Genomic DNA, 21,180 nt, shown 5'->3' with positions numbered 1-21,180 from the left:
TAAAATTTTGTCATAAAATGATTTTAAAAGAGATGGCAAAGCGTCTCAGCTTTGCAGAAGGCTCGAACTCACAAGAAAGAGCTATCCGTGTATTATCTTTTCGCATGATTTTTGAGTACATACCGCTTTCCTTCCGATTAAATTGATTGACAAATTAAAAAAAAAATCATTACGAAATAAGAAATTGGTTAAGAAAAGCAGGTTTTAGAATACTTTAGCATGAGTAACAAGCTTTGGAACAAATAATCCAAGAAGGAAGGGGTAAGGGGGAAAGAAAAAACACTAGATAATGTGAATTAAGGGGAGGAGCCGTCGAAGCCCGGAAGACGATATCTCTTACTGTTTGGTTTCTAGCTGTGTTACAAGTTGGAAAAAAGTGGATTATATAGGGTAAGTGTGCCAAATTCCGGCCAGCTTGTAATTTCGGCCACATTTTTTGTTGCTCGAATTTCATTGAATTTTTAGTTTTTGCATACTCTAGAAATAAGACAATGAAAAAAATAACAAAAAATGTCGCTTCGACGAACAAGATGATCTAAAAAAAGACATTAGAAGAATTCCAGAAAGGCAAGGAACTGTGAAAATGAAGGTGGCCGAAATAGGCCACAAATGTAATGTCTATATTTTTATGCATTTTAGAATGTATTAAGAGTGAATTTAGAGAAAATAAAGACGATAGACTACCTACAAGGTTCCAAGGAACACTCCTTATAAAAAAGTAACGAATAAATTCAATTTGTATTAAAAATATTACATTTCAAACATAAGACTTCGGCGCTTGCATGCAACTATGCCGAAATTTGGTACACTTACCCTAACTACTCTCTCTTTGAGTTCGAGCAGTAAAAACCATACAACTCAGAATTTTGATATGCTATGATATAACATCAAATGTCTTTAATTTTGTGGTTCTTTGAAATCATTTTGTGATAAAAATAATTGAAGATTATCTACGAAGATGCCATAATAGACCAGAGACCATAAGTTATACCGCAACCCTTATATGTAATAAATTGTGAAAGAGAAATTATTGATGAGATAGAATATCTTTTTAAAAAATTGAGTGCATCTTATATTTTATTCTGAATTTTAAATAAATTTTTCAAAATGATTCCGATTATGAATTATTGTAAGATTATCAAACTCTAAAAATAAAATGTGTGTTCATCCTTTATTTATGTTTATTTTCTATCTATGTTTTTTAAGTTATAGAATTATCATATTAAACTAGTGCTGCGCGATATAACTTTATTTAAATAAGCTACAAATTTTGCTAATTTATGGTGAATTTATTGTTCTGCATTCTTCAACAAATTGTTTCACGTATTAAAATTTACTCAAATTTGAGAATTTTGTAGTTCATTTAACAAATAAACTTCCCAACTTTGCTCTGGGAAAACCGTTGAAAAATAGTATATTAAAGATTCAAATTCCAGAAGAAATAATTTTAATATTTTTTTAGGAAAATCCCAATTTAAAATTAATCATCAATCCTCTTTCCTGTTGATCATGAATGAATAAAGGGCGTTTTAAGACTGAAAGTCTAATGGCTTACAGTTGAGTCTCTGATTATTGTCCTCAGAATCGTTATGAGCAACGCGCAGAAACACATTTGTTTTGTAAACATGCACATAAGGGGCTACGTGGGTTATGAAGTATAAAAAAAACAGTATATTTTCTCTTAGTTCTTTCAACATACTAAAAAAGGTACTTAATTTAAGTTCTTAAGCACATAAAAGTACAACATTTTAAAATCGTACTTGAACGAGAATTTTTCACTGCTCAAACTCCACGGAGAGAGCAGTAATCCCTCGATTTTGAGTTATATTTCGACTCCTTAAGGGGTCTTATTTTGGTAGAAATTTGGAAAAAAATCGAAAATGAAGTCCCAATAGACAATTTTTTTAAAAAAAAATTTAACCCTCTAACGTCTCTAACAGTATTTTCTTTAATATGCAAAAAAAAGTAATTTTGTGTAAGCTAATGGTAAAATAAACTCAAAAAAAAAACCGTTCTTCATTATCCCTTTTCGTTTAGGCGCCAGGTGAGAAAAGGTAAAGACCGTCTGGAGTCTGGAGGCGGTCATATCGGTTTAAGGCATCAAAAGACTGAAATATTTTTATTGAAAAATAGTGAACAAATAGTAAAATAAATTATTTTTAAACGTTTTTTATGGATGAATGTTGTATGATTATCTAAAAAAATGATAATTTTTAGGATTAAAACGTTTATAATTTTTATAATTAGACGTAAATGAAGCTCAAGGTGTTTCAATGAGACTGATTTTAAACTAATAGGTCGCAGGCTAGGTATGAAAACGTCACCTTCTTATATAACTTCAAGGTACTTTGAAATGCATTATCTTAAAAAAAATATTTTTAAAAAATTAAATTTATTTAGAATAAATAGGACAGTATGTCCTCTATACAAAAGTTAGCCCTAAACATTATGATTGTGATGTTGGACTTGAGGAATGAGTGGAAGCCACATGATTCAAGATAAGCCCCCTCTTTCGTTCCCTAGGAAGGGAATTCCAAAGAATGACACTTTGCACAAAGAAAGAACTGCGAAAATTGCGATTCCTTGAACTGGGCACACGGAGACACGAAGACTTAGCAGAGGATCCAGGAACTACGAGCTCCGCAAGGTACCGGGGCCTACCGGTGCAAAGAAGTCGGGAAATAAAGTCCACCACACAAATTTCAAGATAGGAGATCAGTGGTAGACCGAGAATGGAACTTATTCTGGCCTTATTTCACGATCTGGGTCATTAAAGGTCGAATCAGGGAATTCATCATCACTGTTGAAGTCCGCTTCTTTATCAATTTCGTTTAATTCGGGGAAATCGACCATTTTACTCATTCTTGGGAGTCTTTGTGTCATTTCAATTGTTTTCAATGATTAATATGTTGCAAAACAATAATAGGTATATTTTACCAGAACAACCAAATCAATTAAATAAAAAGACCTGTATTTTTTTTTTATAAATTTTACATCTGAACCGATAACACCGTCCACTTTCCTGAATCGAAGAAAATGTCTTCCTGGGGAAGCTAAGTTTTTCATTTGCTTATTTACAACCTAGACGCCAAACGGTAAGAGATATCTACTTTCGATTATAAGCGACCCCTCCCTAAATTTATTATGAAATACGGGGTATTTCATAAATCTCAATTTAGAAAACTGCTAATCTGCTAAATTGCTAAATTGTCCCATTCAACAATTTCAGCTACAATTCTCTTCTGAATCATCATTAAAAAATTATAAAGATCACATTTTGTTGAGCACATTTTTCTGACGAATAATTCTAAAATTATTCCATGCTAAATGGCTTGCCGACAATCCAAGAAGCATTCCTCAGATTACACATTTTATTCAAGTAGCGATTGTACAATTCAATCACGTTCAAGTGATCAATGATTAGTGGTCTCATGTCAAAAATGCCCAATGATCTTGATCTCAATCTCTGCTAAAAACTCATTAAATCGTCGCGAGTTGGAAGATTGAAAAAATAAAAAGAGACTTGAAGTGTCGGAAAAATAGGCAGTGTCCAAGTTGTGAATCACTTGAGCAAACAGAGCAATTAAATGGCAATTAGGTGACTGGTAGGACTTCATTCTCCTGCGATGACACAAATCATCCCGCCAGAGAGAACAGTTTTTTTTTTTGAGTTATTGGAGTGAAAGTGAAGACATGAGAAAATGCGGAAGATGCTGCGGGTGATCCAACAAGTGGGATACCATTTCTAGGCATCAATCGCTGTTGATGCGCAAAATAACTCAATTTCTCGAGCATTTTCAGGGTGGGATGCTTTTATTAATAATCCCGACCGAGAGGCTTCCAAAGCGTCTCACAGTCGCTTCGCTCCTAAGAATGGTCAGCGAGAGTTGTGACTCGTGTTACGCAATCCCAATGGATTTTTCGGGCCAAGCAACTCTGTGGTGCCTTCAGGGGAGGGGAAGAGGTGATCAGGAGGTGGGTTTGAAAAAAAAAATCTCTCAAAATCCCACGAAGATGACTAAATACGACGCGCGCGGGAGTCTTGGCGAAACTCCAAATAAAATGCTGCCTCGCGGAGTATGAGGAGCATTTTCTTTTGGGGCGTGCGAACCGTTTGTGGAAAGCCATCAGAGAAAAACCTTCCGGGCTATTTTTGGCACGGATCTCTCTCTCTCTCTCGAGGGGGAGAACGTGGTTGTTGTTTTTTTTGCTGATGCCAACAAGAAACTCGATCGTGCACTCCCTGACTCTTGAGAAGCGGAAATTGTAAGACACGCACAGCACGCACATAATCCCCAAGAATTCCATTGAAAAGGCCAATTTTTGTGCTTCATCGTTCATTTCTTTTCCATTTTTTCAGACATTTTCTTCTGTTTTTAAAAGGTTCACTTCAAGAGACATGTTCTTGATGGAAAATTTGATCATGTGACCAGGTATGCTGCAAAGAAGGACAGTGTATACCCTGCAATTCAAAGGCCATCCAAATAATTTGTTTTTCGTTATTATTTCAATTCATTTCTTTACATAATACCAATCACATGATCAAATTTTTCTCCTTTTTTTATTTAAGATATATTTTTTTCTTTCTTCAAACTTGACATTCTTTGCGTTGATGTTGTTGAAATGCAGTCTTTGAAGGATGACGTCGTGCCCACAGGGATGTTAATGTGGGGGATGGTTGTTCTTTTTTTTTGGGTGGTAAAAACGGTTTTTAGTTCTTTTTCTTTAAACTTAAGTTGACAAATTAGAAATAGAAAAATAAATAGATGAATCTTCCTATCCTCTTGATCTTAAACTCCTTCCCTCCTCTCTCTCTTTCTTCCTCTCTCTTCTCGTTTTCTTTTTGGCTCGATGTGTGAGATTTGGGGCGATGGTTGAGAAGGTTTGTTTTGGGGGGGTTTGATGGTGGATATGGATGCAAAGTGCAAATTTAGAAGCACTTGCGGTGGACAATTCCGGGACCGGATTCGTCGTATTCCTGCTTGGAGATCCACATCTGCTGGAAGGTGGAGAGGGAAGCCAGGATGGAACCACCAATCCAGACAGAGTACTTGCGCTCTGGTGGAGCAATGATCTTGATCTTGATGGTGGATGGAGCCAGAGCAGTGATTTCCTTCTGCATACGATCGGCAATACCAGGGTACATGGTGGTACCACCAGACATGACAATATTGGCATACAGATCCTTCCTGATGTCCACATCGCACTTCATGATGCTGTTGTAGACAGTCTCGTGGATACCGCAAGATTCCATACCCAGGAAAGATGGCTGGAAGAGAGATTCGGGGCAACGGAAGCGCTCATTGCCAATGGTGATGACCTGACCGTCAGGCAATTCATAGGATTTCTCCAGGGATGTGCTAGCAGCGGCAGTAGCCATTTCCTGCTCAAAGTCCAGGGCAACATAGCAGAGCTTCTCCTTGATGTCACGGACAATTTCTCGCTCAGCGGTAGTGGTGAATGAGTAACCGCGCTCAGTCAGGATCTTCATGAGGTAGTCAGTGAGATCGCGACCGGCCAAGTCGAGACGGAGGATGGCATGGGGAAGGGCATAACCTTCATAGATGGGAACAGTGTGGGAGACACCATCACCAGAGTCCAGGACAATACCAGTGGTACGACCGGAAGCGTACAGGGAGAGCACAGCCTGGATGGCAACATACATGGCTGGGGCATTGAAGGTCTCAAACATGATCTGGGTCATCTTCTCTCTGTTGGCCTTTGGATTGAGTGGGGCCTCTGTGAGGAGCACTGGGTGTTCCTCAGGAGCGACGCGCAGTTCATTGTAGAAGGTGTGGTGCCAGATCTTCTCCATATCATCCCAATTGGTGATGATACCGTGCTCAATGGGGTACTTCAGGGTGAGGATACCTAATTACACGCGCAAAAGAATTTCAAAGTCTCAATATTTTTTCCCTCCATTTTTACCTCTCTTCACCCATCATCGAACTCACCTCTTTTGCTCTGGGCCTCATCACCCACATAGGAGTCCTTCTGACCCATACCGACCATCACACCCTGATGCCTTGGGCGACCGACAATGGATGGGAAGACAGCGCGGGGAGCGTCATCTCCAGCAAAACCAGCCTTGCACATACCGGATCCATTGTCCACCACTAAAGCCGCAACCTCATCGTCACACATTTTGGAGATTTGTTTTTGGGTCTTCCTGCAATAATCAGACATGTGAATTTCGCAATTCCCTCCTGAATCACCATGTGCTTCATATATTTCCCTCCGACGTCTTCAGTCTTTCTCTTTCGGGAATTCTTCCATCTGTTTTCCATCAAACCATTTCCTCGTTCAACAAGGGAGTACACTCCCATGTGTTCCTCTTTTCTTCTTCTTTCTCATTTCTTTTCCCATTTTTTCTATTTTTCTCTTCTCCAAGAATTTAGGCTATGTTTAGACATAGTGGAGGATGATATGTTCCAAATTAAACATCATTCCTTTCATCTTCAGCAAGAGGATTCTTCATTTTTTTTGAAGACTTACTGGAAGATTCAAGAATCCAACAGTAAATCCTAAAATGTAGATCCTCCGCTTTGATTGAAATCACTTCTTGATCACAATATTCCTGGGACTTTTGAGGCTTTTCCATCATCCACTTCACTTCACTTTCCAAAGTCTCCTTTTGGTATCCAAATATTTCGGAGTATCCAGGTTTTGGTTTGGAAGAATCCCTTTCGGAGAACTGAAGATAGCCAGATCATCCTCATTCCCAGGATGACGAAGGATATATGGGTTATATAGAATAAATATGAATCACACTAACCGTTAGCACTAGAATTTAAAATCGGGCACTGTGTCAGCCTCTGAACTGCAGAACTGCGAGTGAGCTCTGGATTGTCCCTATGGCAATATTTATATGCTTTGCGTCGGTGGAGCCGATCTTTTGATCGGGTCTGGCCTGGTGTGGCATCCCGATGCCACCGTCGCCGACCGAAATAGACAAAAACACACACAAGCAGCGCACAAGCCATAGGAATCCTCAACTGAGCATCCCATACATGGATCGGCACCACGGAAAAGAGATGCAGAATACTAACTATTCTGTTCGATACAGCACCATATTTGATCGTAAAAACTGAGAAATACGGCATATTAGCGGGAAGATGTGTAGACACTTTTTTCTCAATCAACACCTCTCCTGACACCCCCACATCCTCTGCACTAATTGATCACTTCCGTCAAATTCCACCTCATTTCATGCATTTCTGCACTGTTTCACTTTGACATTTTCCCGCGCGAATTCCCATCCCTTGACCACCTCTCCTCATCCCAAAACCATTCCCTGAACCCTTCAGACACAATTCTGTGTCGGATTTCCTCTCTCATCCAACCATCCATACCATATCTGGTCACAAAATTCCACACCCTTTGAGCCCCCTTGAGCAATATTCTTTTCGATCATCCGAACATACATACACATGTTCCAATTAAAAGTTGATGAGCAACAAAAAAAAAATATGTAGAAAACTATACACAATAAATTGCTTCTGTGGCAAGAAGAATCATCTAAAATCGTCGTTGAAGAAAAAAAAAGTGTTATTTTTACCCTGAAAAGGCGCGCGCGAAGGGGGAAAAGGCTAAAAGTGAATTTTTCCGTGAGTGTATGTATTTTCCAACACCCACAGTCTAAGGCACGCATCATTTTTCTCCATCCACAAGAGGCATCATTGAGGCACACACATTTGATCATTAACATCGTCATCATCATCCAGGGTGCCTCAAAACAGATATGGTAATTTAAATAGTACCGATATGTTTTGAGGATGAGACACGATGAAATTAAGCAACTAGATAAACATTGGAAACTTACAGGAAGATAGGATTCTTATTTTTGAAAATTCAAAATTGGAAATGAAGAATGCTCAAATTTTATTCAAACTAGGCAAAGCATACAGCTTCAGGGGGAAGTCGGGTAATTTTAACTTGAGGCACTTTTGAAATAGTGAAAAATCTCAGAAGATCTGGGATTTCCTGGAGGAAGCTAGAGAAATCCTCTGACCACAGAATGTATCTGAAGTGCTTTGGGCATAATGAACAAGAAAATCCCAGAATATCTGTGATTTCCTGGAGGAAGCTCCAGGAAAATCCCAGAAGATCTGTGATGTCCTGGAGGAAGCTCCAGGAATCCTCTGACCATAGAAAGTATTTGACTGGTTTTCACATAATTTTCAAAAAAGTCCCAGAAGATCTGGGATTCCTGGAGGAAGCTCTAGGAGTCCTCTGACCACAGAATGTATCTGAAGTGCTTTGGGCATAATGAACAAGAAAATCCCAGAATATCTGTGATTTCCTGGAGGAAGCTCCAGGAAAATCCCAGAAGATCTGTGATGTCCTGGAGGAAGCTCCAGGAATCCTCTGACCATAGAAAGTATTTGACTGGTTTTCACATAATTTTCAAAAAAGTCCCAGAAGATCTGGGATTCTGGAGGAAGCTCTAGGAGTCCTCTGACCACAGAATATATCTGAAGTGTTTTGGGCATAATGAACAAGAAAATCCCAGAAGATCTGTGATTTCTGGAGGAAGCTCCAGGAATCCTCTGACCACAGAATGTATCTGAAGTGTTTTGGGCATAATATTCAAGAAAATCCCAGAAGTTCTGAGATTTTCTGGAGGAAGCAGGTGATTAGTGCTGACCAAGTTGGGTTCTTGAGGAGATTGAACAAAATATATAACCAAATTCCAAGAATCTGGAATTTTCTGGAGGAAGCAGGAGGGATGTGTCTTGACTTGGATTTTGATCTTGGATGTGTTTTCATTCATGAACAAGGAAAATCCAGCAGTTCTGTGATGTTCTGAAGGAAGAAGATTCCTGACCATTAAAAAATATTGAAGGAAATCTCAAATCAATTTGATATTTAGAATTTCTTTGAAATTTTATTTCAATGTGACTTTGAATTTTTTTATTGAAATGATTTGGCCTAGTTTGTAGCCATTCAAAATAATGAAATAAAATATTGAATAAAATGTTCCATATTGAAACAAATATTTCAATATTTGCCTACACACTGGACAATTTTCTTCAATATTGAAACATTTATGTCAATAAATCTTTGCAATGTGGAGGCAATCCTTGTCAATATTTGACATTGAAAAGAAATATTTCAATAAATTATGTCTAATGTATAGCCAGCTTAAGCCTTAATACCAAACAGGCTCAGGCTGATGCTTGAAAATATTCAGCCTGTAAAATTTAGCAGAAAAGACTTATCCCAAACTATCGTACATTCAGGGCTTAAAGCGTGTAGACGGAAATATTTCCCAATCATTGAGAGAAATGCGAAGAAGTTAAAATAACATTCCGGAAATGTTTGTTTTACCCTGCAGTATTGATCCGAAATCGGTGTAAATATTATGCTTTTTAGGTGTATTAGGGGTTAAAGTTACCCTTTTACTTGTTAATTTTACCCTTAAAAAGGTGTAAAATCAACATTAAAAAATGTTGATATATTTTTACACCTAAAAAGCATACTGCTAAATTTTAGAGACTGAAGATTCTGGAGGATTAATCTGAGTTTATTTTTGCACTTATCCTAATATAATTTAGCTTCAAACTTGGTAAGTGAACGTAAATTGCATCATGGTAAAGCACAGTTCCATTTAAAAATAGGAGGAAAACCACGTTTAAAAATGCTCCAATTTAAAAGTGGATTACTTCCCCCTATCACAATTTTTTCGATTTTATGACTAAGGAAAACACTTGTAAATTTATATGCACTTTAGGCTACATTCACACCTTAAATTTTTTATTGTGTTTTAATGACTCCTAGGAGATCATTTCGATATCAATTTTAATGATCTAATTTCTAATTTAATGACACAAAATTTGCAAATGCGGAAATTGTTTTTGCATTTTGAGGTAATTTTTTAAATTCTTATTTTCCCGGAATTCTAAATATTGCCACATTAGGATACAATGTGGCAATTCACAATCAGATCAAAATTATAATTTTGAAATTTCTTTACTTTATCAGATAGGAAAAAAATTAGATCACGAAGGAGTATACAAGATCTATATCCAGAGCATTTCTTCCTGATCTTTTTTTTGTCCAAATAAAACAGTCAGAAAATGTCATAATTCCAATTAAGATATGATTCTAAATCATGATCGTAAATCATAGGGGGAGGTGGGGCAACTTACAGCTGTGGGGCTACATTTATATACGATTTTTCGCATGTTTCAAAATGAAAGTAGGTTATAAAGTAATGTAATTTAGAGAGACCTTTATGGAATTAAATAAAATAATTTTAAGGCCCTGCTTCCTTAATTATGCGATAAAATCGTATATCAATGTAGTCCCACAGATCAAAAAGGCCACACTGACCTTTATAATCCATCAAAAATTTCGTAAAAGTTTGTACTTTTTCACAAACATTGTTCATAACATGATCATTTGACGAGCATTTGTGTTCTTTTACAAACATTTGTCTGTCTGACAAAAAATTAAGAACAAATAACAAAATTTTACGAAAATTTTTCTGTGTTTACGAACATTTACGAACAAATGTTTGTGAAAGAACAAAAAATTCTCGTTTCAAATAAAAAAAAATATCAAGTTAACATATTTTTTATAGGTAGTTTATTCGTCTATTGTGGTCGGTTTATTGTGTCGGACGCCATTTTTGCTCTATCTAAATGAGAAATGAGCTTTAGTTAAGTTAAACAGTATTGATATTTTCATATCCCAAAAATATTCTTAAAATAGGGCTTAAAATTTCAATATTATTTATTTTCCAAATTCCTTGCTAAAATTCTTTAAAACTTTGAGCGTTTAAGAATGTTGATTGTAAAAATTAGAAGTTTCGGTTTTTTTTCTTTAGGAAAATATCGGATTTTAAAATTTCCGATTTAAGGGGTAACCGAAGACCGAAAGTCGATATGTCTTACCGTTTGGGCTTCAGTTCGATGACAAATGTCATTATTATTTTTATTTTGGATCATATTACTCTCTTTTTGAGTTCGAGCAATAAAACCTTGTTAGGTTCGAAGCCCTTAATTAAATTGAATGGATAAGCACTTTAGGCGCAAGAGGTTTCTTCAGAACTCTCAGCGTTCCTCCTGGCGATCTATTCCCTATGAACATGAACTAACTCTCAATACTAATCCTCTCTATGATGTGAAATCAAATACCAACAGGGAGGTCAACCGTTGGGAAGAAGATAGTGCTAACAACTTTGAGATTTTTTTCTGCTAGAGATACATCAGATACACTGTACAATTCACTAAGTCGGAAAATAAATTTAATTTTAAAAAACACCTTTTAGACCACGAAAATTTAACGCAGTCGAGAATCGAATCCCTGTCTTACTTACATGCTTTGCATATGTCTATCTCATTCTTGCGCACTCTTCTTCTTCTTTTAAACTTCACAACATATTTAATTTAGATCAGTCGAATTTGGAGCGCAAGAGAATGAAATAAACACATGCAAAGCGTATGAGAAGGAAAAGGATGCGAATTTTGATTTTATGAAATTTTCCTGATCTAAAAGGCGTGTCAGAGTCATAAGAATCTATTTTAGAATATATTTTAAAATATTTCCTTTACATTTTAGGGAATCATTTCGGATTCCGGTCAAAATCCTGAAAGCCCAAATCCGGAAATCTTAAAACCGCGCCTGCTGGAGACAAAGGGAAATTTTCTGGTGTGTTGGGAAATTATTCTACACATTATCCTCCATATAATTTCGGCAAAAAAACAAACGAGCAGTAAAAAATTCAAAATGGGCAGTAAAAAATTAAAAAAAAATGAGCAGTAAAGCATCTATTTATGGTCAGTAAAAAACTTAAATCTTTACAAAAATGTTTCAAATTTATATATTTAACATTTAAAATTGTTGCAAATAGAATAAAAAGCCCTTTATTTTCCCTTTGCCAAAATTTGGACGATAATATCACTGTTTCAAATTTTGTTGTTACTGCTCAATTTTAACTTTTTACTGCTCATTTATATAATGCCTATATAATTTCATGCCTTTAAGGATTTTGAACATTTGGGATTGTGGCTGCTTTCGATCATTTCCTAATAACCGATTTCAGATACGATAATTGCATATCGTACATCTACTTGAAAGGTATTGACATTATTCATTCAAAAATAATTTTTTCTCCGTTTTCTATTATGAAGAAGAACGTTATTTAAGCAGGGGGCTAAAAAAATGGAACCTAACGTCAGAAAGTCGACAATAAAAATATCTCATGAAATTTAAGGTTTTTTATTTAATGTTTTATGACTTAATTTACAACTTTTAACTATTACTTATTTCATTATGCCCACCGTTTTACTGATTTATCAATATCACCAGATTAAAGGAAAAATATTTTATTTTTTTTATAAATTCCTATAGAAATAGAACTTATAGAAATATTCATTTCTTAAATTTTTTTAAACATAATTTTGAATAAATTTTATCATTTTTACAAGTTCAAGCGTATGGAGCTCCTTATGTTTTCATATTTACAGATTTTTGAAGTCTAAAAATGTTACTCTCATTAATGTCGAAAGACTTTCAAATTGAATTTTCTTATCAAACTGAGGCAAATTTCCAAGAAAATTCTGCCTCAAACCAGTAAGGATGTAACGTTTAATGCTCAATGACACAATCTGTGATCTCTTGAGATAATTCCTGTTGAAAATTTCGTTGATGCTTTTCCCTCATCCCACCTTCAACAAATTTTTCACTTTACACTTTCGCGCTCTTTCTGTGTGGTATAAACAGAAAATTCCATCTATTTTTATTCACTCCTCATCCCCTGTAAGGTGTGTGAGTGTGACAATGAAATTCATCCACGAGATCGCTCCTTATTCCTCCCACCACCATCCAAATGAGTGGGAGACATCATCTCTGCGCATTCAATCGAAGCAAAGCATCTTCTCGATGTGCCTCTTGAGAAATGTGGCGCCGAAGCGATTTTTCTGGATTGTCAGGAATATGAGCCACTCAACAGCAAATCCCACCGCAGAGAGGATCAACCCAAATTCCAAAACTATAAAAGCTCCCTGAACATGATCAAGACTGAGAACAATTTGAGCACCTTCACCCCCTTCGGATTCCTCTGTGGGCGGTGCTGCTTGACCCACGTGCACCTTGCTCACCTCACTGTCTTTCTGCCACTTGGACAGCAGTCCAGACTCGAGGATCGTGCGTATGATGTCATTAATTTTGGGCAGGAGGTGATAGTCCCTCTTGACCAACATCGAGACAGAGTAACTGTAGATGTTCTGTGCATGGTGAAAACAGAACATATCACTCTCATCGATCAGTGGGCTGTTTCGGGCGTGCGCTCGCGAAACAGCAACACCCAATTGACTGTCGCGCTTCACGTGCTCCAAGCACACATCTATATCCGGACAGATGGTGAACATGCGCCTCACGTACTTCGACTGAGCGTCATCTTTGCTGAAGTAGTTGAGAGAATTCTCACTCCCCATAAAATGATAATCCTGCGCCACAGCAGCCGGCAGAGAGTCAACCTGCACCTGGTACCGTGGCCTCGTGAGCACCGTGATAAGGAAACTGTGATAGGCCGTATTGAAGTGCAATCCATAGATCATTAAGCAGAACAAATAGATACGAATAAAGAAGCGACGGGGATTGTAGTGAGCATAGGTACTAAGAGTTATGGCCAGGGACTGCAGAAGAGCCCAAACCATATTTCCCGTCTCAGCAGTATCCATGCGACTGAAATAGCGCAAAAGGTAGCCCTGGAGATACATCAGGGCAAGGGTAAAGACCCAAATCCAGAAACTAAATATGGCAAAGACATTCATCCAATTGGGCGCCTTAGCGGCTGTTCCCACACAGAATGTCAAATCGTCCTGGTAGTAGGGAATTGACGTGGAGAGTACCTTTCGACTGATGGCATTCTCCGTCAAGCCACCAATCATGATGTCAGATGTACTGAAAAGTTCAGAGTAATCTCTAGGCAAGAGATCTTGCAAAATTTATGCCAAAGCTCACAAGAAACTTAAAACGTGCGTGCATTTAAAGCTTTTCTGCTTCAAATAGGTGCTTTCGATAGCAAAAAGAAATGATAAGAACGACTTTGGATTGTGTTTCAAGAATAGAAGTAGTTTTAAAAAGAATAATGAGCCATTTGAATAAAAAATTAGGGTTTCAGACTGGACTCATTTGAATCATTAATGCATCATTTGCCCCTTTTGCCCTTAATATCTCACTTTTTGTCAATATTTTAGCAGAAATCTTGCCTAATAAGAAATCTAGGCGAGTCTTTAAAAGATAATTTTTATTTTTCGATTAAGATATTTAATTTAAAAAAGGTGGCAAAGCGCCCTTTTTAAATTTGAAAGGTGCGAAATACTCGAACTCGTCACTTACTTACTCAAAAGTACTTTCGCAACATTCAACGTTTACAGATGCATAACCGATTTGAACCGATTTATAAATAACTCAGAAGCTATAGCCCAAAACAGCTTAGAAGTAAAAATTAATTTCTAACAAAATTATGTAACTGGTTCATAATCGGTTCATGACCGGTTTATAACCGATTGAAACCGGTTCAAATCCTATCAGGAATTCCAAGACCTTTTTAACGACCCCAAACATGATCCATTCTGTGGGGAAATTCGCTTTTTAGAACCTATTTTAAGCTTTGGTTTTGCAAAACCGGTATTACGGCGATATTTCGTATTTGGACCTAGGTAACTTTTAAAAAAATCGCACGACACATTTTGTAACAATACTAAAAATAAAAAAAGACAATGGTTTTCGAGGGAAAGATGAGGAAAGAAATGAGGGACATGTTATCGGTTCAGGGGGGAGGGGATCTCCGAAGGTCCCAAGTCTGTACAGTAGACTCTCACTCAATCGCTTCTTTTTCAATCGGGCGACAAATTTTGTTGACAATTTTCACGCTTAATTATGAAGCCCATTTGCTCAAATACGCTGTAGTTCTTCCTATTTTATCGTGATTCTTTATAATTGAGCGCTTTTTGTGGAATTTACAAAGGCTTTGATGCTCAATTCTATCGCTAAACCGGATAACATTTTGCCCCATATTCCCGATTGAGAGAGAGTCTACTGTACCTGTAACCGTTTGGTCTCTAGACGTTGTAACAGCCGGACGAACAAACAGTGTGACGAGGGATGCTTTCTCTGTGTTTCGAGCAGTAAAATGTCTTAAATTTCTTTACAAACTTATTTAAGGTCTTTTCTTAAATCCCTAAAGATTTTGAAGGTTCTTGAACGCCAAAATCATTTATCAATGATGAAGGACTGGCTCTATGTACTTTGAGAGGGACTTTCCGGTGTTCGCCAGTGAAAAAAAGGTCACCCTAAGATGAAAACACTTTTTTCGTCTTGCCCAGAGCTTTCGGTCCCGATGTGGACCTTCTTCAGTGGTCGACTAAACAATGTTCTCGTAATTACTCTTAGGGATCGTGACGTTCAAGTGGTACATATCACTCATCACTATCAGGATTTCAATGTGGGTTTGGTTTTTTGCTTTTAGGGGAACTTTTTCCCTAATTTTTTTCAACTAATTTTCACGAATTTTAGGAAGGAAATTTGATGTGAAACTTTGGCGTTTGTTACAATAACTACTTTCTTTGGAGATTGTTTATTCTAGTTTAAAAGCAGCACTGGTGTTTCATCATCACTAATTTGTTCTCAGTTCAATAAGCAAATTTCAATTCGGCCGAAGTATAAGTTTTTATGTTAAAATTAATTACACAGTGATTTTGTCCCTGGGTTCTCATGCAGTTTTTTCTATTGCTAGGGTCAAATGCTTTACGAAAATACTTATCATTTTGATTTCATTTTGTTTTTGCGTCTGGTATCTAGGCAAAACAGTTTTGTCGTTTTTTTAATACTTGGGTGCCTATGTCTCCGATTCTGCTGAACCGATTTATTTCTTAATCTGGGAACCTTTGTTCTCCTTTCGATGCCCGATAATCCTTTGAACAGATGGATTTCGTACAGCTGACAGAATCTCGAAAACTAGGACTGTTCCTAACAATCTGTTTTGAGGGTTTGATAGAGAATTTTATTAGCATACATTTTCATCCATGTACAACTTTTCTCTCAGATTGTTTTATAACCTCGATATTGAGGTTCAAACGAAAATCAGCCAAAAATTTTCTAAATAAAAAAATAATTTTTGAGAAAAGGGAAATTTTTGGGAAGTTATAAAATACACTTGTGTAAAATTTCCGATACTTGTGTAAAATATATGAAAGACAGGATTTCCAAAGACAAAGTTTCCAAAAAACAAAGATTACCGAAGACAAAGATTCTAAAGACAAACTGGGAAAAACAAAAGTGTAAAAAACAAAATGGGAAAAAAGATTCCGCAAACTATTCCAACACCTATATTACCAGAAAATTCCTGGTAACCTAAAGGGGATTCGAATCCGGGGACACTTGAATCATAGAGTATGTACTCTAGCCCCCTTGACTGGCCCTAAAGCTGCAGGAACAACAGTGCAAAAAATATCTCGACTGAAGTACATCACTTAATAGAAAATTTGAATTTAATTAAAACTTTAAACATTTTATATCATTTTATCGATTTTATCAATCATTTTATATGTGAATTTTTTTCAGGAAATGAATTTATTTTCTTTCCATTCCATTTCATGGACCCATATACCTATTCGTAGCAGCTAATTTTCTAATCAATCCATGTACAAACAACCTGTCACTAAACTGTGATATCTCAAAATCAACTGGTTTTCACTGCTTAATTTTGTTCAAGCAATAAAATACCTTTCATGACGCCAAAAACTCATAAAATTCAAAATATGCTTGTCTGATATAACAAAATAAAACATAAATTATTTTAAAGGTCACGACTAATTTCAATAAACTTTCAAGTAAAAAGCAAATTAATGAGAGATAATAAGAAAAATTACTTACCCTTCGAGAATGTCCGAGTAAAATAGCAGGGCATTTTTCTTGCTGCCGAAGTAATTCATCTTTGTGAGATTCATCAACGTGTAAATGGGTTTCATATTCATTCGTTGCGTCATTGTTTGTAACATAAAAACCTCCGTGCCCTTCGTAAAGCCTTCATTTGGATCATAAACAGTGTAGGGTAGCCAATGGCCACTGGATACTCTTAAAGGACATCCATTGTAAGTATCTGGAATTTTTCTCCAATCCGTGTAGTAGGTCCTCTGAACAAATTTGTATTTTTTCTTCTTTTTATTAGGGCCTTCGCCATTTTCAGGAATTGTTGCATTGGAATCCACGTTTGGTTCATCCAAAACATATTCACATTCATCAATTAATCGCAGCTTTGAGATTTTATCTCCACAATCGGAACCTTCGTAGGGAAACCAAGTGTTCACTTGAATGGTATTCGTGTGGTACTTCCTGGACATAATATTAACATTGTACATTCCATTCTCAAGCAATTCCTCAAGCAAACGCCTAGTTTGCGCCTCCAATTCTTCAGGAGTCATTTCCAGTGTGATATAGACAACAACCTGAGCCAGAGGATTCCACGTGGGCAGGGCATGAAGTTGCTTAATTGTCCTGTTCAATTCCGATGAATCCGCCAAGAGCATGAAATAATTCTTTGCTTTTTCCGTCACGTGTGATGCATTCCAATGCTTTTTTCTGGCATCTTTGGTCATCACAGCCAATTCATGGCGTTCATTTTCATTGAGACTTTCCAGCACGTGCTTTTGGAAAGGTGAAGCGTCTGGCGTGAGATTGACTATAGCCAGAGATCCTTGGGTCTTTTTCTTGGAGTGAAAGTACTTTTCGCAGAGCTTGAGAATGCACGGAGCAATGTCCATTGACGAATCGCCACTTATGGCATCGAGGTCAATTGCAGCATCCACATTGTAAACAATATTTTGAAGAAATGAGACGTAGAAAGTAATGTATAGTGAAATATTGAGAATCATCTCTCTTTTTTGCCTTTGATAAGGTACTTTCTTGGAAAAATCATCTGCAAAACAATCAAGATTGATTGCAAGTTAATTGGCGAAAGAAATTAATTTACGTAATGGTAATAAATAAATCTTCTTTCGCTAATAAAGAAATTTTAACTTTAAAATCAACGTGTTGTGATGTGGCGGCTAAAGGATATAATATCTTCGGAAATGAATCAAATTTCGGACAGCTTTCAATGTAGGACAAAGACACTTCTTTTGTACAAAAAGTAAAAAAAAAAAACAATAAAAAGTATCAATTTGGAACGAGATACTATAAAAAAAATCATTTGAAAAGCTCTGCAAGAGGAAGGGACTTCGAGAAAGTTGGTGTCCGATATAGCATACAAAGCGAGTTAATCTAAAACTTTGATTTTAAATGTATTATGAACAATTTTGAAAAAAAAAATATAGACTTAAACTATTTTATTGGGTTTCAAATTACAGTTTAAAAAAAATAACAAAAATTATATTAAGCATTTGAAGCTTAAGACTTTAGGGATTGTATGCAACATGTCCGAAGTTTAGCACTGTCCTACTATTCATAAAATTATGAAAAATTTTGGGACACAAATAGGTAAAACCGTAACTTTCTAAAGAAGAGGTCCTTGATTCATTTCTTGATCGAATCACGCTGATAAGTGAAAAATTCGGAAATAATTTTCACTGCTCATAAAATATCATAACATAAACAAAAAAAAATGAATTAAAAGTCTAAAAGAAAAAGAAATAATATCTGAAAATGATTGCTTTAAATCGGACAGAATCGGGTAAGCAATATAGATAGTAAAGTAGCAAAAGAGTGACGAAGGACAAAATTAATAAAAACGGAAATAAACGGAATAAAAATTTCCGTTACAGATCTGCCACGACTCAATCTGTCTCAGAAGATTCATCTATTTTCTTACAAATACTGTACAGATAAAGTATAATGCTAAACATACCAAACAAAATATTGCGCACTCTATAGTTGTAATAAACGTGTTGCTCAGATGAAGTATAACACTTAATGTCAAATCAATATTAAAATGTATCCCAAAAAGCAAAATAGTTGCCTTATATAACCAAGATTTTAACAAGTCTTTTAATGCACCTTTAAAAGACTTATAATGAAAATTTTGCCTTGAAAATTTTTTATAGAAGCTACTATGTCCCTTAAGAGTGCGTCACTTTATTTTAGTAGTCTCAGGACGGAATCATGAGCGCTGTAAGTTGATTACAAAAATTTTGGTTCTATAGCGCCTTACTTAGAATATTCTACAAGAATATATTGAAAAAAAATGGTTTTTCTCAATATAAGTGTTGAGCCATCCAATTATCTTTCCGTGTGGAAAATTCTCTGGAGGAATTATGTATTCCTATCGTCGATGGATTTTCTCCGTTCGAGCGGGATAAGGCTCACGGTTTATATTCTATTTGCAGGTACTTTGTTGAGGGTTTGAAGCCTAATAGAGCCTATCTTTATCACAGTTGTGTCTCATTATTATCATAGGTACAATAGTATCATAGGTACATATGATATGTGTGACCTTGGTATCAGACATATGTGTGACATATGTGTGACCTTGGTATCACACTTCCACATTAAAGTTTTAATGTGATTCATATTAAGTATCGCTAATGAGCGAGCATTCTATAGTTCTCTTTTTTTATATAGAGTGATCTATTTATTTATAAAAAGGTAGATTATGCTCTAAAAAAAGTTTTCGATTGAACTAAAATATTAATACGGTCACATTAAAAAATTGTCGCGAATCCCATTAATTTTTTGAAAGTGATTGAAACACCAAAAATTATATTTTAGAACGCTACATTAGCCACAATTAATGTAAATACCATTAAAATTTTTATGTGCCATTATGATAAAATAGTTTAATATACAAAAAAAATCAAATCAGAAAATGAATTAATTAAGAATGTGCAGTCACCAATTTAGTAACATGAATAGCAAAGGAGCGGATTGGGCAATTTAATGCATTCCTGCCTTTCAAAAATATAAAATTCTGCGATAATAAAACATAAATGAGAAATATGCTAAATTGTTACGATTTTTATGTGTGTTGTCCAGAAAATAAAAATATTTGTTTCATAGGCATCAGGATAAATACTTAAAAAGCGCTTAGTCGAAAGCCCTTAAATAAGTACTTAATGTTAAGGTTACGTCATACCATATTAGTTTGTCTCCCCGTCACAAAGCTCTGACAATTATCTAATTTTCATATATTTTTTAAGTAGTAGGATGTTCTTACTCCTTAAAATTAAGTCCTTGAGTTAATTTATTAAACACTTAATAAGCACTTAATGTGTTAGCCGGATTGCATTTTTTTTAATTTTGTGTGGATGGATCATGTGGAAACTTATGCAATCTTCTGCAAAAATAAAGAGCAGTTTTCGTAAGTAGTATGGATTACTTCAATATATCATAAAATGCTGTTCTATACTAGACTTATTTTCCGGAATCTTGAAAAAAATATGGTTATGTAACTTCCGATTTGAAATTGAAAAATGCACGAGGAATTTTCCCAATGAATTTCTACATTTCACTGGCGCCTTATTAATTAAAACAACCATTGCGAAGAAGGTGGAAGAAATCTCTCACAATTTCAACCACGAAAGAACGTGAAAAAAGTACGAGAAAGAATTCAAGCAATTTCTACAATTAATCGTGAATGAAATTGACGGGTTTTCATAAATATTTACCATATACATTATATCACAACAAATCTCTAGTTGCATGATAAAATTGTGAATTGCCAGAAACAATTAGATAAATTACCAATTACGCGATAAGCAATGTGTTTTTAGATCAGTATCACGCTAAAAGAGAAATAAAATTTTCGTAAAGAACTTTTGCAAAAATTCAACATTTATGTGAAAATTCAACAATTGAATTGTTGTTCAGGCCAATGAAATGGAATGTTGGATTCGTTCCAGAAATAATCAATCAAATCCGCTCATTTTTCGATCAATTTGTGGGTGTTTGGTTGAAAAAGCCAACACAGACTTTCAACCTCCAACAGGAAAATCATACCTTTTCATAAACCTTTCAATTAAAATTAAAAAAAAAAAGTATCTCTTGCTACAGAACCAGTAAACCTTGAAAGACAATCTACTATTGTGCTGAAAAATATCACAAAAGTACTTTTTCACCACTTTTCGCGGAAATTTTTCAGTGAATTGGCAGGTGATGGATCACATTTCCTCACTCTTTCATTTTCCCAATCACTTTTTCCGTTCACATTTTTCCACCAAATGCATCCTCTTATGC

General features: G+C 35.8%; 2 protein-coding genes across 2 annotated transcripts; both read right to left on the bottom strand.

Moving 5' to 3' along the window:
* Window positions 1-4,485: 4,485 nt before the first annotated feature.
* On the bottom strand, window positions 4,486-7,628 carry LOC129799149 (actin-87E). The gene is made up of 3 exons (XM_055842825.1): window positions 6,776-7,628; window positions 5,955-6,169; window positions 4,486-5,871 (listed from the first exon to the last, which is right to left on the bottom strand). The coding sequence occupies exons 2-3, from the start codon at window positions 6,142-6,144 to the stop codon at window positions 4,931-4,933; spliced, it is 1,131 nt and encodes a 376-aa protein (XP_055698800.1). The 5' UTR covers window positions 6,145-6,169; window positions 6,776-7,628; the 3' UTR covers window positions 4,486-4,930.
* Window positions 7,629-12,454: 4,826 nt separating this feature from the next.
* Window positions 12,455-18,073, bottom strand: LOC129809958 (uncharacterized). The gene is made up of 2 exons (XM_055860138.1): window positions 16,888-18,073; window positions 12,455-13,911 (listed from the first exon to the last, which is right to left on the bottom strand). The coding sequence occupies exons 1-2, from the start codon at window positions 17,883-17,885 to the stop codon at window positions 12,864-12,866; spliced, it is 2,046 nt and encodes a 681-aa protein (XP_055716113.1). The 5' UTR covers window positions 17,886-18,073; the 3' UTR covers window positions 12,455-12,863.
* Between the last annotated feature and the right edge of the window lie 3,107 nt (window positions 18,074-21,180).

The sequence above is a fragment of the Phlebotomus papatasi genome, chromosome 1, assembly GCF_024763615.1.
Source record: "Phlebotomus papatasi isolate M1 chromosome 1, Ppap_2.1, whole genome shotgun sequence".
Classification (NCBI taxonomy): domain Eukaryota; kingdom Metazoa; phylum Arthropoda; class Insecta; order Diptera; family Psychodidae; genus Phlebotomus; species Phlebotomus papatasi.
Note: the sequence above shows the minus strand (reverse complement) of the source record. Positions and strands in the feature narration are given on the sequence as shown.